General features: G+C 36.1%; 6 protein-coding genes and 1 long non-coding RNA gene across 10 annotated transcripts; 3 read left to right on the plus strand and 4 right to left on the minus strand.

Annotated features, from left to right (window-relative positions):
* Positions 1-390: 390 nt before the first annotated feature.
* LOC143204265 (phosphatidylserine lipase ABHD16A) lies at positions 391-3,339 on the minus strand. 2 transcript variants are annotated; one of them, XM_076416811.1, is made up of 10 exons: positions 3,193-3,338; positions 3,084-3,137; positions 2,714-3,012; positions 2,496-2,659; positions 1,594-1,847; positions 1,381-1,545; positions 1,145-1,329; positions 957-1,087; positions 748-893; positions 391-682 (listed from the first exon to the last, which is right to left on the minus strand). In XM_076416811.1, the coding sequence occupies exons 1-10, from the start codon at positions 3,268-3,270 to the stop codon at positions 572-574; spliced, it is 1,587 nt and encodes a 528-aa protein (XP_076272926.1). In that variant the 5' UTR covers positions 3,271-3,338; the 3' UTR covers positions 391-571. The 2 variants fall into 2 exon arrangements, with proteins under 2 accessions (XP_076272926.1, XP_076272925.1); XM_076416810.1 differs by having other exon boundaries at positions 748-1,087; positions 3,193-3,339.
* A 356-nt stretch (positions 3,340-3,695) lies between these two features.
* Positions 3,696-4,898, plus strand: ND-24 (NADH dehydrogenase ubiquinone). Its single transcript, XM_076416818.1, has 6 exons — positions 3,696-3,857; positions 3,916-4,044; positions 4,099-4,286; positions 4,341-4,548; positions 4,604-4,680; positions 4,739-4,898. Exons 1-6 carry the CDS (start codon positions 3,822-3,824, stop codon positions 4,830-4,832), a joined length of 732 nt encoding a protein of 243 aa, XP_076272933.1. The 5' UTR covers positions 3,696-3,821; the 3' UTR covers positions 4,833-4,898.
* Positions 4,899-5,782: 884 nt separating this feature from the next.
* Positions 5,783-7,804, minus strand: capt (adenylyl cyclase-associated protein 1). The gene is made up of 3 exons (XM_076416816.1): positions 7,314-7,804; positions 7,101-7,259; positions 5,783-7,015 (listed from the first exon to the last, which is right to left on the minus strand). Exons 1-3 carry the CDS (start codon positions 7,762-7,764, stop codon positions 6,357-6,359), a joined length of 1,269 nt encoding a protein of 422 aa, XP_076272931.1. The 5' UTR covers positions 7,765-7,804; the 3' UTR covers positions 5,783-6,356.
* A 345-nt stretch (positions 7,805-8,149) lies between these two features.
* Positions 8,150-11,147, plus strand: RpA-70 (replication protein A 70). 2 transcript variants are annotated; one of them, XM_076416808.1, is made up of 10 exons: positions 8,150-8,432; positions 8,484-8,734; positions 8,790-9,029; positions 9,084-9,246; positions 9,306-9,513; positions 9,571-9,683; positions 9,745-10,020; positions 10,375-10,587; positions 10,640-10,834; positions 10,888-11,147. In XM_076416808.1, the coding sequence occupies exons 1-10, from the start codon at positions 8,400-8,402 to the stop codon at positions 10,990-10,992; spliced, it is 1,797 nt and encodes a 598-aa protein (XP_076272923.1). In that variant the 5' UTR covers positions 8,150-8,399; the 3' UTR covers positions 10,993-11,147. The 2 variants fall into 2 exon arrangements, with proteins under 2 accessions (XP_076272923.1, XP_076272924.1); XM_076416809.1 differs by lacking the exon at positions 10,375-10,587.
* LOC143204274 (uncharacterized) lies at positions 11,104-11,420 on the minus strand. The gene is made up of 2 exons (XR_013007552.1): positions 11,238-11,420; positions 11,104-11,179 (listed from the first exon to the last, which is right to left on the minus strand). It is a non-coding gene; the product is annotated as an uncharacterized LOC143204274 (long non-coding RNA).
* A 257-nt stretch (positions 11,421-11,677) lies between these two features.
* Positions 11,678-13,799, plus strand: Mvd (Mevalonate diphosphate decarboxylase). Its single transcript, XM_076416817.1, has 5 exons — positions 11,678-12,186; positions 12,400-12,470; positions 12,529-12,643; positions 12,700-13,478; positions 13,538-13,799. Exons 1-5 carry the CDS (start codon positions 12,135-12,137, stop codon positions 13,676-13,678), a joined length of 1,158 nt encoding a protein of 385 aa, XP_076272932.1. The 5' UTR covers positions 11,678-12,134; the 3' UTR covers positions 13,679-13,799.
* sun (ATP synthase subunit epsilon stunted) lies at positions 13,729-14,420 on the minus strand. 2 transcript variants are annotated; one of them, XM_076416820.1, is made up of 4 exons: positions 14,262-14,420; positions 14,047-14,177; positions 13,960-13,982; positions 13,729-13,850 (listed from the first exon to the last, which is right to left on the minus strand). In XM_076416820.1, the coding sequence occupies exons 1-3, from the start codon at positions 14,288-14,290 to the stop codon at positions 13,969-13,971; spliced, it is 174 nt and encodes a 57-aa protein (XP_076272935.1). In that variant the 5' UTR covers positions 14,291-14,420; the 3' UTR covers positions 13,729-13,850; positions 13,960-13,968. The 2 variants fall into 2 exon arrangements, with proteins under 2 accessions (XP_076272935.1, XP_076272934.1); XM_076416819.1 differs by lacking the exon at positions 13,960-13,982.
* Between the last annotated feature and the right edge of the window lie 40 nt (positions 14,421-14,460).

Genomic DNA, 14,460 nt, shown 5'->3' on the forward strand with positions numbered 1-14,460 from the left:
AAAAAAATGTCAGACGAATAAGTTCGGACATTATGGTCACGATCATTTATTATTATTTTAAGAGGTAGACAGAACGTGTAAAATCGAGTATACAAAACAACTGTTACTAAAAAAAAATTGTAAAATGGACCGGACTCTTATTTACAAGGTATTATACATTTCATTTATCAGATCTCTCTTATTCACTATTAACTAAAGGCAATGTAAATACGTTGAGCAAACTTAAAAAACGCCAGTCAATGCTGCTTTTAGACCAGCAAGAAACAGAATAATTCACAACGTTCACAATCTGAACTATTTAAAATTTCAGGCTCATTGACATTTATCTTGGTATCAACGCCTCTAGCTGATGAACGTGATATTATAAAGACATTTAATTAAGAGAAACAATTTAATTAAAAAAACATTTAATATATTTTTATATTACAAGTAAACATTTTCCGTATTGCCACGGGTCCAAAATAAATACCTAATCTCTAGCCCAGCCTATGCAGCATACAAAAAAATGACATAAATACGATTTAGCACAACACTAACACCGTTTATATTAAGAAAATTTTATACAGAAGCCTTATGTGAAGACATAATCTGAATCTACAATTATATCCCACGGTTTCGTGAACATTTCCCCGGGTAAATTCGTACAGTGGCTGGATTTGAAGTCCTTCATGTGTTTACTGGCCTGAAAAAACATAATCCATTATTCGTCGGTTCAAGAAGGTACCCCGCGTAGGTGGTAGGTCTTACCAAAAACAGGGCCATCTGGGAACTTTCGGCGAAAGAAAACTCCGGACCTATTTTGATCGGGTAAGACTTTGAAAACTCGGAAACGTACGTCTGAAGCAAGGATGAACAAACGCTCTCGTCCACATTGTATTTGCTCAACATTTCAGCTGAAAAAACAAACGATCCTCCCATCAACGTTAATTTTAAATAGAATAAGCAACGAAACGCACCTTGTTTGACGCCGGAAACTGACAAGTACTCTTGAAGTAATGACAAGTGAGGTTCGAAAATGCAAGGGTATCTTTGTTTCAGTATCTTGATCAACAAGTCATTGCCCCTGTTTGACAGCAAGTCGTTGTCCCTGTTACAAAAAATGGATAATCAGCCTTTTCGGATCAGTTATCAGTGTAAAACGTACTTCAGGCAAATAACTTCGTCATCCGTCCTCCGGATTAGCAACAGCGGGCCAGAATATTGAGACAAATGCTCGTAGACGTTCAGATTGACGTGCTCTCGTATGGCTATTTTGACTATGGATTCCCAGCACTTGGGCATATGGTTAAGAGCTAACGGTAGGATATCATCGAAAGTTGCATCGATTATCTAAAAAACCGTCATTACCACGCTAGCGAACACCATTATGTAACCACTGACTATGCCTTTAACATCAGGGTAAGTCATTGCCGCCCAGGACGATGTATACCCGCCGATACTCCAACCGAACAGCATAATATTCTCTACCTTAAAACCTAACTTATTTATAGCAAATTGCATCACGGCATCTATGGCGTTCTGCTCATTTTCCGGGTAAGGCATGCCCTAAAACAAGGGCGTCAGTTCCGCGTGAAACCTCTTATCCGTACTTACGGTACTGCCAGCGAAACCAGGATGATTCCAACCCAACACTGAATATCCCGCCTCGATCGGTGTTATCATAATGCCGATTTCATAAAAGCCGGCGTTGCCTTCGCAGCAGACCACCAGAGTTTCCCCGTTTTGGGAGGCGTTCCTTTTATCGATAAAGATGCTATCGATGTCATTACCATCGGAGGCTTTCAACTTGTATCTCTGACCTCTGTAAGATTCTACGAGGCGCGACCTTCCGCTAAGTAAACTACCCTCTAAAAAAGTGAAATCAACGAAGGCCTTAATCTTACCAAATGCTCAGCCAATGGCAATGTTTGTATTATCGAATTATGTTCGTGTAGTATCGGGTTTTCGATGATAAATCAGGGGTTTAAGGCTGTTTTATTGTATTTATATTTGTATAGGTGACTATTTTGTTTTTAATGTACATATGGAAAAACTGCTATATCTTTTACCTATCGGATAATAAGACTCTCAAAAGAAACGTAAATCCATATTAAATTGCTTTAGAGTTTATGATTCTTAAGAAATTTGACAAACCGAAAATACACAAATTTGAAAATACGCTTTTCACTTGTATATTATCAACGATAATCCACATTAAATTGTTTTAAAATTCGGGATTTTTAATATATGCCAAGCAAAGAGAAAATGTGATTTGACTAAAGGTTGCACGAAAATAATTCTTTAGCATTGCATAACAGAGGTAAAAATTAAATTATATGAAAGAAATCCTAATCTATGCTAAAAAATTGTTACAGTACAACATAATTAACTCACTGGTAGTATGTCATAATGCATAATCAAGGGAAAAATTAATTTATCATATACCCAACCAATATTATTCGGTATTGTGTTGCATGGGGCGGGTATTTAGTAAATAACACACCCTAAAAACTTACCAAGTATAGATTGCAGAATGCCAACACTTCCAGGATAAACCAGTCTTATACCAAACGTGTGTATCGCAAAAGAGGCTATAATTCTGAAGGGAATATTAGTCAAATACTCGAATGTACTATTGGCTACAACAGCTTCACTTGAAGTTTTCGAGACTCTTTCTGGTCTTAAAGTATAAATGATCGTTACAACATATACACAAGCAAATATTATAACTTACGAAGCTGTTTTACTTAAATCGTATTCTACTGGCCACAATTTAAAATCAAAATCGTATTTGGCATAATCTCTTCTATTATCTCCGTCAGTTCTATGCAAAGTAGCGAGGAAAGTCTGATAGACTGGATTCTGAGCTCTACTCAACCCTCGAATACAAAAGGACACCACGAAAATGGCTCCGAATCCGACAACTATTTTTGAGAAGAATGGTAAATTTTGAAGGTCTAAATATCCCCGACTATAAAATATTATTCCCCAAAAGGGAGATGTATACACACCCAACTTCCAAATGATATATAGCTATAAAAAACAAACAAAGCGTGAAACAGCAATTGAATAAAATTTAACTAACAAAAACCAAAAAGTCTTACAGAATGTATAACTTGATCACCGAGTTTTTCCATGGGCTGAGGCTCATACAGTTTCTGAAACATTCAGGGCAGTTAAAATCGGTCTCGAAGAGGTACAAGAACGACTCACCTCGATCGGTCCATGTCCGTATATTTTTATTAATTTTGGAGAAAACATACAGTTCCAAATAGATTTTAGTGTTGACATTTCGCTGTTTAACAATCAATTTTGAGGTTAATAAGACATACATATAGAAAGAAAGAAGACAACATTCTGATTTTATGTTCTTCCTGTTGCCAGATTGCACAAGTTATCTTTATATATGAGGAATTTGGTGTTATAAAAGTAATTTAAAAAGCTTATATTGAATAGCTTATACTTAAATTGAGTATATTAAAATTGACTAAATTGATTGAAATTCAATCAACTAGGTTAAAATTTTTAGTCAATTAACTAATTAATACTTAATTATAATAATAATATTATGCCTACTAATTTATCAAAATCGAACAATTGTTTATCCCCTCTTAATTATTCATGCAGAAATAAATCTTTATAAACGCTGATATAATCAAAAACAGTAGCAAAAGTCTCTAACAATATGGCAACATCGCTTGCCGTTAAATGGTTTGGTTAGATACATAAGAAGGAAAGAAGAAGAGCGTAGAAAACACCTAATTGCTGAACGTCAAAAAAATTAAATAATTAATAATTGAGTAAATTTGAGGGTGATTAGCCATTAATTGGATTTGTAAACTATGCTTCCTACCTTACGTACACTAGGTAATGGCTTGGTAAGTTATATTTTAATGGTAATGCTTGATAATTACATAATCAAAATCTTGTCTTCAGAGACGCAGTGCTGGTTTTGGACGCCTTCATACGTCTGCTATTTCTAGACACGATGCCCTTTTTGTTCATCGGGACACCCCCGAGGATAATCCCGATATTCCCTTTGAATTTACAGCAGAAAATCAGAAAGTATCTATTTTCTTTAGTATTTTTACTTTATGTGTGATTGGATGTAATTTACAGAGAGTTCAAGCTATCTTAGCTATATATCCAGAAGGGCATAAGCGTGGAGCTATGATTCCTCTATTAGATTTAGCTCAGAGGCAATATGGATGGTTACCCATATCAGCTATGCACAAGGTAGCTGAAATTTTAAATTTACCAAGTATGAGGGTATATGAAGTTGCTACATTCTATACTATGTTTATGAGGTAGTTGGAGAGAAACTGATTCTGTCAAGATAAAGATCAGCGTTTTTATTATAGGAAACCTACTGGCAAATATCACGTACAAATATGTACGACAACCCCATGTTGGTTGAGAGGTTCTGATGAGATTTTGGAAGCAATCAAGAAGAATCTGAACTTGGAAGTTGGTCAAACTAGCAGTGATAAGCAATTCACCCTATCTGAAGTGGAGTGTTTGGGAGCCTGTGTTAATGCCCCCATGGTGCAAATTAATGATGATTATTATGTAAGTCCCAAGGAGCATTGTTCCCCATGTTTTAAGATTATGTTTTTTTTTTCAGGAAGATTTAACTGTACAAGACACCAATGAAATTCTAAATGACTTAAAAGCAGGAAAGAAACCTAAACCAGGTCCTAGGTATGTTTTTTAGGTTTGACTTAATCTTACTAGAAAATAATGATTGATGTTATGCTAGGAGTGGAAGGTTTGCAGCTGAGCCTAGTGGTGAACCAACTTCCCTCAAAGGAGAACCACCAGCAGCTGGATTTGGGGTTAGAGCTGATTTGTAAAAGGTCTTATTTAAAATGAGGCTTGTATAAATAATGTTATTTATAATAAATTTTCTGTTAAAACTTTATTTCGTTTTAATTACCAAAAATATTCTACACTATTCTTCTTTTATACATACTCTTTATTTACATCTAGAAAACCTCAGTTCCTCTGATATTGAATGTAAAAAACACAACAGGTGGAGTAATCCCACGTTTAAGTGTGTATTATTCATCAACATCTCGCATCAAAAAAATCATACAAACCATGACCTAACGGTACAGTAGCGTACATAAAACGGAATATTTATAAAGATTACTAGCTAAAGCTGGTCACGCCTCGCCGACATTCACTTTTATATTAATCATTAGCCGATTTACTGAGAAAACTCATTGTTCAATACATGATAACGATTATCGTGGCAAAATTACTATGACAAATTATCAGTCAACATAAAATGCACAAAATATCATCTTTTCCTTGAAATTTGGGAATGTAGAGACCGTGTTTAATAGAACAACATCCAACACTTTGATTAATATATAAAACGTTTATAGAAGTTAAAATGACGTTAATACCAATTACCTTTGTATTTTGATAGCCTCCTTTACCTTTGATGTTTATGAATAATAAATTCCTTGGAAAGTTGTTAAGTATTTACTAAATTCACACATTAGAGCCTTAATTGTCATTTTGTTGAACCAAGATAGCACGTTTTGATTAGTAAAAGACAGTCTGAGTTTTAGGGGCACATATATTCACAAGTGGAATTTTTATGTATAAAATATACAACCTAAATAAACAATAAAAAATCAGGCCGCTGTTATTTCGGGATATATTGGAAGAGTACCAGCTGTTATGACCCATTGATTATCAATTCATTAACGGTACAATGAAACCGATTGATTTTTTATCGTTAATTAGTTTTGTTTCGGACGAGGTTGATTATCAATAAATAAAAAACAGGAAATTTAATGCACAAACTCTTTATTAGAAAGCCAATGATATATAAAATGGGATTAATTCAATTATTACGGAGTATATGGGTGAAAACGCACTAAATTATAGAAGTCTGAGTCTGAAATAAGAAATAAATAAACTAAGAAATCATCGCTACCATTGCTACGAACACACCGATGACTTGATATGATTAAAGAGACTTGCCACGTCCGATGTTCTGGCTGTTTTCTCATATATTTTGTAAAGAAATAAATACAAATTAAGATAATACTATTTTATAATTGGAGTTGGTGTTTTTTTGGTTCGATCGCAAACATTCTCGCGATTTAATCAAATATGATAAAACAATTACTCCCTATTTATTTTAACCAATACGATTTTGGAAAAACACTAGTTAATTGAATACGGTTTTAAAAAGATACACTCGTGGAGAACAATCCAAAGCGAGCGATGACGTCACACAGTACAAACATATCTTTTATAAACCAAGAATATTGCAATACAAAATAGTGGGAAGATATTTTGAAACCGTACGAGATTGGTTCGAAGCTATCTTCCGTCGTTCTGGGCGGTACCGGAACGACCTAGCCTTTGTTCTCTACGATTTCGGTGTGCAAGGTCTTGTTAGGGGTGATCTTGGTGCGATATTGCTCGGGTACGGGCAGTTCGACGTAGTCGTCGCCTTTCGGCACCAGCACGTTCATCTCGGAAGACTTGGAACTGATGATCTCCACGTCTAGGGAATCGTTACTCAGGTACACCTGGCAACCATCAGTTTTGTCGATGGATATGGTAGGAACTTTTCCAAAGACCTGCATCTGCGCCGACTGGCAGTTGATGAACTCCATAGAAGATACCAGATTGTCGAAAACTATGGACGTTTTCTTGCAGGAATCCATCGTGATGGAGTTCAGTTTTCCCTTGACCTGAACGGTGGTGTTCTCACACTTGAACAAATAGACGACGTTGTTCATTTCCGCGTTCTCCACCACCAGGTCCGACCGGTTCTTTTGGTACTCTATCAGCCATTTTTTGCCATCTCTAGTGAAAACTGGCGGCTTGTCTACCGCTGCGGGAGCGGACACCGAGACCGGCTTTTTGGCGACCGGTGGCTTGAATGGCGCGGGTCCCTCGCGAAGCGCGGTGTTTTTGTGAGTTTGCATATCAGCCGTGACCCTTTTCAGGTTCTTCGTGATGTCCTGGCCCTTGTTGATCTCAGCGAACAACGCCGAACGATCCAGCCCTGAAAAAAACGACGCTCAACATTTATAGGCAAGTCCCATTAACATTAATTCACGGAAAACCAATAATAGCTCATATATATATACCTGCATCACCTGCTGCGGATGCGGAGAAGTCCAAAACTGGTGGTGGTGGTGGACAACCTGGCGGAGGTGGGGGTGGGACAGCCCCTAGTGCGGAAACACCACCTTTGCCTGACCACACCAAGCCGGTGGTGTGATACTGTTTGACATAAGCCTGGAGTTCTGTAACGTCACACAGTTACAGTTAAGACCCCCAGTATCCACAACAAATCTTACCAGACAGTGTTTGAATCCAAGTTTTAACCCAATCGACGTGTCTCTTATCTTTTTCCTTCCACTCCTTCAAAACTCTGTTGGTGTAAAACTGTCCAGCATCGTTCATCTCTTTGACGTAAGGCCCCGGGGTCGGACTCACTGTAACCCATCCCAACGCCGGTATACTAGCACTTATCGCCGACAAATGATTGAAGAACGGGGACGTCCGGTGCTTCTCCCCGTAGGTCTGGATGGCTTCGATCTTCTGACTGGTCGGCTTCAACAGGTTTATCACTTCCGCTTGAGAGGGCTGAGCGATCTGCGCCGCCAACTGAATGTATTGCAGCTGGGCTTCAAAGGCGCCCTGCACCAGTTTCGATTGCTCGGCCACATCACCGCCGATTTCCTGCGAGATTCGCAGGAATTGTGCTAGAGCACCCTGCACGATATCTCTATAACCCAATACGCTCATAGTTGACGCCCTATTTTCGACTAGCTCGATCACAATCACTTTTGTAACACTCCGGCTGCGGTTCACGTCGGTTGACCTAGAACGTAAGTTGAATTTGTTGCCAGTTTGCTCAAAAAGCGATGAATGATTCACTTTTTCGTCGATGAGTAACCAAAAACCGTGTTTATGAAGCCGATTTTTTTGACGTTTTGGTGATATAAATAAAAATGAGGTTACAATTTATGAAATTTTGACAGTTCTTCTTTCAAGGAAAATCACTAATTCAACGATAACGCCCTATATTTTATTCCGATTGCTTATTAGTATTTGCTACAAAATTCACAATTTTTAAAACCCAATATTAATACTGCTTAATTTTATTAAATAAACGTTATTTATACAGCTTCGAAATCTTTCGATAGATGTCGCTCTAATATTTATTAAATACATAAATATATATTATATCTTTAAACTTCTGATCATGCTTTAAATATAGTATTTAAAAACCGCATATACAATTATTTACATGATAATTATTTTATAAACTAATATTACATATTTATGAAAAAAAATTAAACGTCAAATAGAGCGACAAGTATTACCGCCAAAATTTATATGGGTTAATTTCTTACTGAGGTTTATATCATAACAACAAAATGAGTTATAAATTATCAGAGGAGTGTTTTAGGGTACGTTTGAACGATAAACCATGATATTTCGTATAATAATAATTTTTATAGACCATCATGGCGGGGGGAGACTTTTCGGAGCCTATTGTGCAGGTTTTGAGTTTGAAAAAAATGACCACTTCTTCGGGTCAAGATAGATTTAGGGTCTGCCTTTCCGACGGCAAGTATATGATCACTGTGGCTATGGTAACAGCCTCAGTGTTGTCCAAAGTTGGTGAAAAAGGTGTCCCGAAATTTTCCGTGATACAATTAACAAGATATACCACTACGGTTATTAACAATACACCTAGTAAAGGAGACAGGTAAAGAAATCTAAATATTTTCATGGAATATTTATCTACTTTACTGTACTTTTAGCCGGGTGTTACTGATGCTGGACATAAAGCTAATAGCAGATGGTGATGATGTTCATGAAATTATAGGAAACCCAATCTCTTACTCAGAAGCCATAACTCAAGAGCAAAGGCATGAACCCCCTCCCGCGAAAATCCCCAAAATATCTGGTCCAAGCAAAGGGGCGGAATCCTTTGATGGAAATAAGAGTTTAGTGGGTCATATTGTTCATCCTATCTCCAGCTTAAATCCATACAATAACAAGTAAGTACTCTTTCATCTTAAGTTCAATTAACAAGAAAAATTAATGAAAAATAGGTGGATAATCAAGGCTCGTGTAATGAACAAGACTCCCATTAAGACATGGTCTAATTCTAAAGGAGAAGGCAAACTGTTCAGCATGGATCTGATTGATGAAAGTGGTGAAATACGACTAACCGGGTTCAGAGATCTTGTTGATAAGTTTTATGATAAAGTAGAGGTCTGTATTTTTGAAAATATCATTACCTTTGTTGTGGACACAGTATGGTTTTGTTGCAGATTGATAAAGTTTATTATATATCAAAGTGTATGTTAAAACCGGCCAATAAGCAGTTCAGCAATCTGAAGAATGATTATGAGATGACCATGGTCAATGAGACTGTGATAGAAGAGTGTCAGGATGATGATATGGGTGCGGTACCACAAATTAACTATAATTTCGTTCCTGTTAAACAGATTATGGAGCTAGATCCTAAAAGTATTATAGGTATGTTTTTGTTTTTTTTTTTTGAACAAGAATTCATTTATTACTGATGTTATTCAGATATCATTGGTGTGGTGAAAGGAGTGGGTGATTTGCAAGTTTTCCAAGCGAGATCTACGGGTCGTGAGGTGAAGAAAAAGGAAGTTATGCTGGTTGATCAGTCCAATGCATCAGTAAGCGCCTCACGAATCCCTGTTTTCGTTAGGCCTGTTTCAGTAAAGAACTATTTTCCAGGTAACACTAACTCTGTGGGGCGCTGAAGCGGAGAACTTTGACGGCTCCAACAATCCCGTCGTTGTGCTGAAAGGGGCTCGAATTAGTGAGTTTGGAGGCGGCAAGACTCTCTCCACAGTCTCAGGCACCATAATGAAGTTGAATCCCGATCTGAAGGAGTCTTACAGGCTGAAACAATGGTACGACACAGAGGGGAACTCGGTCGAGGCGACCAATGTGAGCGCGAGGAGTGGAGGGTCCCTAGGCTTTAACACACCATGGATGTGCTTCAAGGAGGTAAATATTTTCTTTTTTTCAATTCAAATGCAGTTTAAAATTTTAAATGACTCGTAATATATAGTGGGTTATAAGACTGGCAGATCAAAAAACTGTTCTGATATTTGTACATGTGACAGGGACAGACTAGGGCTCTTAAACTAACAATCATGAAGACTAATCAGCAATCACAAAAAGAGGGGATATTTACCTAACAAAATATGATGATAATTTGAAATAGAATGATAATTTATTTGATGGTATAAAAGTGCAACGCAATGATCTGCTACAAATTGAATATCAATCAGGGAGAATTACATCATTTCTGTATAAACTGCGAATATATATTTTGATAAAAGCGATAACCTTTACCAGGTGTTCGATCAGCAGCTGGGTTCCAGTAACGCAACAGGTGATTATTACCAAGTAAAAGGTACCGTTTTGATGGTGAAGAGTGAAAACTCCTGTTATAAAGCATGCCCCAGCCCCGACTGCAATAAAAAGGTCATCGATAACTCCAACGGGATGTACCGATGTGAAAAGTGTAACCGAGAGTATGAGAGTTTCAAATGGAGACTCTTAGCCAGTGTATGTACTCAACATTAGCAAAAATAAGTATTTTTTTGACAATTTTCAATAGATGAACGTGGGAGACTGGAGCGGTAATCAGTGGGTGAGCATGTTCAGTTCGGAAGCGGAAAAAGTCCTGGGAGTCACTGCGCAAGAAGCCGGAGACCTATTCGAACAGGACCCCTCCCAATTCAATGAGCTGGTGGAAAAGGCTCACTTTAAACAGTTCGTGCTCAAATGTCGGGCCAAGACCGAGGTTTATAATGTAAGTTACGACGACCTACCTTACATTTTTTTAAATTAATTGATTCCTTTCAGGATGAACAACGCCTGAAGACCGTGGCTGTTAAAGTTGATCCGATTAACTATGAGGAATACAACAACCATTTGATAAACCGTATAAAACAGTTAACGGGTGCATAATGCCTCTATTTAAATTATTAATCACTTTACACCGTTTTTTAAATCATTATTTTCTTCTATTGTTTTGTTTGATGAAGTCTTGTTCATATATGTAGAAAATAAAACATCAAAAACGTTTCATATTTTTAATAATAAACAAAATGTTATACGTTAAATTATCACATCGTTTTGTTTTAATCCAGTGCTCCTAGAAAAAATTAATGGTGAGACCTGATAAAAAAAAAGAACAAGTGCGTAAAACATACCGGGTTATCCTATAAAGCTTCGTTATATGCTCGTCTTCTAACGTAGACACCTATACAGGACAATAAACCAAAAGCCAGTAGAGTTAATATTATTAATAAAGCGAGGGTGTCTCCAAAATCGAACATTTTTAAACGTTATAGAAAATACCGATCATAACCACAAAATATTTTTTCGTTGTTTCCTGATATTTGACGTTTGGGACACGGATTTAAAAAATTTAGGGGAAAAAAATTATCGATATTTTTTGCAATATACATTAATATTTTTAATAAACCCTTACAATCAAGTAAGATAACATATTAAACATATAAAATTAAGCACCAATTTAAAAGGTTTATTAATAATTAAATGTTTTTTTTTATAATATTTAAGAAATATATTTAATATTTCTAAAAATTATGGATATATAGTCAAAAAATATATATGTCTAATTGACGAATTCAGACATAGATGTTGCGACGTCTGTAGTAACTTTCAGTTTAATTATCCGAGTAGTTTTAATCCGCTAATATAATACACTTGTGTTTATTATCTTTCATAATAATTCAACAATACATATGGATAATGCATAAATAATAATGATTTTTTATCGATTCTATATTCTGTATTATTACTCTAAAATGGCAACCTGGCAATAAACTTTCTTTGACAGTTATATCAAATACGTGTTTAAATTTTTTCTATGGTTTAAATATTTACTATTTACCTACGGAAAGTGTATTTAAACCTTAAATTTTGAATATGGTTTTAGTTCTACCGTGTACGTCGCCATTACAGGCTTTGTTATTTAAAAATCGATGAACCAGTCGTGTTAGATCCTTGACCTGTGCCACTTTCCATCTGAACTAACTGTATATTTACAAGAGGATTTTTTTTAATTTATATTAACTACCAACATGTTGATGGTAACAGCAATAGCTCCAGTCAATATTGCGGTGATAAAATACTGTAAGTACTTATGTAGTTTGTATAATATTTACTCATAAATTTTTTAAAAAGTTTAAGGTTGTTTAAAATCCACTTATTTTAAATGAACACAACCCTTTATTTTGCATTAAACTTTTTTAACTAATATTAGCTCCAGCAAGCTAAATCCTTGGGCTGCACAGCTATTTGCTGGGTGTAATATAATAGCAATTACATTTTTTTTATTTTAATTAGGGGGTAAAAAAGATGCACAGAAAAATATACCAATTAACGATTCTATAAGTGGCACACTAAGTACAGATGTGGTAAGTTTATACAGTTACTATTTGACAAATTAGGTGTTATAATTGATGAATGAATTAGATGTATGCAAAAACCACAGTTTACACAAGTTCAACGCTAGAAAAGAACAGGTTCTGGTTGAATGGTGAGGAACAGGTTTTTGAAGGGACACGAATACACTCTTGTGTGTGTGAAGGTAAGTAAAGTCATAAAATAAAATATCTTGTAGTAAATGAAATAAATTAATTTTAGTTAGAAGTAAGTCTGACGAAAGTCTGCCCCATTTTACTTGGAATCTTGCAATATGCTCTGAAAACAATTTTCCCACAGCTGCAGGTCTTGCTTCCTCTGCAGCTGGGTATGCTTGTCTGGTATATGCCCTGGGGGCTCTGTTTAAACTTAAAGATGAATTATCAAGCATTGCCAGAGTGGGATCTGGTAGTGCTTGTAGGAGTATGTATGGAGGATGGGTGTTATGGCAGAAAGGTACCTCTTCCATGAGCAATGACTCAGTAGCTAGACCTATAGCTTCACATGAGCACTGGCCAGAAATGCGAGTCCTGATACTAGTGGTGAATGACAACCGGAAAAAACACCCATCAACTATAGCCATGCAAAATAGTGTCACCTCATCGAGCTTGATTCATTATAGAGCCAAAGATGTAGTACCACATAGAATAAAGGAGATGCACTTGGCGATTTTAACCAAAGATTTCAGAAAATTTGCAGAAATAACCATGAAAGACTCCAACCAGTTCCATGCAATTTGCTTGGATACCTATCCTCCATGTTTTTACTTGAACACAGTCTCTCAAGCTATAATTGACCTAGTTCATGCTTATAATGACTACAAGGGCGAGCATGTAGTGGCTTATACATTCGATGCAGGCCCAAATGCTTGTCTGTATATGCTGGAACCTGTGCTGGAAGAATTTACTAGCATTATAAACTATGTATTCCCCCAGCCGGCAGACATCCATGACAATGATTATTTCAGAGGACTGACCCTCCCACGAAAGCCAGTTGATGAGGTAAATCAGTACAAACATTTGTCTTTAATGGGTTTTTCATTTAACTATTTTAATTCTAGATGATAGTGTACGACATGGACTTGCAGCCATATAATGCCGGAAAGCTGAAATATATAATTTATACTAAACTTGGAGAAGGCCCCAAACTGCTCTCTGATCCCAAAGAACACCTGCTCTCAGAAGATGGTCTTCCTTTATAAGTAAATTCTAACAAGATTACATGGTGCTTTTGATTAGAACAAATTATAACTTATTTTGTATAGTGTTTGACTATTTATTATATTTTAATCTAACAAATAACATTATTTTGAGACTTAAAAATGAAGTTTTTCTTAAACTCTACCTTGTTGTCACCTTAGACTTCTGATGATTCTGAAAAAAAATACACATCAGTTTGAACATTAAGACCAAGTACTGGAAAAGTTAAGCAAAACCAAGACACTCTAATTAATTGGAAGTCACGCTAAAACCGAAAACTTACGATTTATATTTAATCCCTAGCATCTGTAATGTTGATTGAAAATTAAAGTATATTTTCTTTCATCTATTCAAGGTAATCAATACTTACTGATTGGTTTTCCATCTTCCCACTTTGTGATCTTGATGTGACTGTCTGTTCTCTTTAAGGCTTCAGCCCTGACGTCGGCTTTTAGAGCTTGTCTGAGCAATCTTGCCGCAATACTAGAGTAGTTAATGTAACTAAAAAGTGAGGTTTACGTTACATAACTGCTTACATGATGATTGCGTTTTATATGTATTTGTCGTACAAGATTTTAAGCTTACTTCAAACCGGCTTGTCTCCAGGCGCTCATTTTGCCAGAATAATTTCTGAAAAATTAATGAAATAGATGAGTTAGAAAAAGTTACGTAAATGGAGTAGTCTAAATTTCAAAACGTCAAACGTCATCCGTTTCAGGGTGCGTTCAGAAATTAACAGTGATAAAGAAGAACGTATTTATGTTCCGTAAATAGATATAATTTT

This window comes from Rhynchophorus ferrugineus, unplaced genomic scaffold (assembly GCF_030347505.1).
Source record: "Rhynchophorus ferrugineus isolate W39M unplaced genomic scaffold, kcgeb_rfMv2 rfM10, whole genome shotgun sequence".
NCBI lineage: Eukaryota > Metazoa > Arthropoda > Insecta > Coleoptera > Curculionidae > Rhynchophorus > Rhynchophorus ferrugineus.

Coding starts and splice junctions, on each gene's coding strand:
- LOC143204265 (XM_076416810.1), bottom strand. CDS start 3,270: ATGTCAACACTAAAATCTATTTGGAACTGTATGTTTTCTCCAAAATTA. Junction 2,660..2,713: donor GATTTAAGTAAAACAGCTTC/GTAAGTTATAAT, acceptor TTATACTTTAAG/ACCAGAAAGAGTCTCGAAAA. Junction 1,848..2,495: donor CATTCTGCAATCTATACTTG/GTAAGTTTTTAG, acceptor TCACTTTTTTAG/AGGGTAGTTTACTTAGCGGA.
- ND-24 (XM_076416818.1), top strand. CDS start 3,822: ATGCTTCCTACCTTACGTACACTAGGTAATGGCTTG. Junction 4,287..4,340: donor TTCTATACTATGTTTATGAG/GTAGTTGGAGAG, acceptor TTTTTATTATAG/GAAACCTACTGGCAAATATC. Junction 4,549..4,603: donor AAATTAATGATGATTATTAT/GTAAGTCCCAAG, acceptor TTTTTTTTTCAG/GAAGATTTAACTGTACAAGA.
- capt (XM_076416816.1), bottom strand. CDS start 7,764: ATGAGCGTATTGGGTTATAGAGATATCGTGCAGGGTGCTCTAGCACAA. Junction 7,260..7,313: donor TTGGATTCAAACACTGTCTG/GTAAGATTTGTT, acceptor GTGACGTTACAG/AACTCCAGGCTTATGTCAAA. Junction 7,016..7,100: donor ATCCGCAGCAGGTGATGCAG/GTATATATATAT, acceptor CGTTTTTTTCAG/GGCTGGATCGTTCGGCGTTG.
- RpA-70 (XM_076416808.1), top strand. CDS start 8,400: ATGAGTTATAAATTATCAGAGGAGTGTTTTAGG. Junction 9,030..9,083: donor TTAAATCCATACAATAACAA/GTAAGTACTCTT, acceptor AATGAAAAATAG/GTGGATAATCAAGGCTCGTG. Junction 9,684..9,744: donor TTGATCAGTCCAATGCATCA/GTAAGCGCCTCA, acceptor ACTATTTTCCAG/GTAACACTAACTCTGTGGGG.
- Mvd (XM_076416817.1), top strand. CDS start 12,135: ATGTTGATGGTAACAGCAATAGCTCCAGTCAATATTGCGGTGATAAAA. Junction 12,471..12,528: donor GCACACTAAGTACAGATGTG/GTAAGTTTATAC, acceptor TGAATGAATTAG/ATGTATGCAAAAACCACAGT. Junction 12,644..12,699: donor ACACTCTTGTGTGTGTGAAG/GTAAGTAAAGTC, acceptor AATTAATTTTAG/TTAGAAGTAAGTCTGACGAA.
- sun (XM_076416819.1), bottom strand. CDS start 14,290: ATGAGCGCCTGGAGACAAGCCGGTTTGAA. Junction 14,178..14,261: donor TGGAGACAAGCCGGTTTGAA/GTAAGCTTAAAA, acceptor CTCACTTTTTAG/TTACATTAACTACTCTAGTA.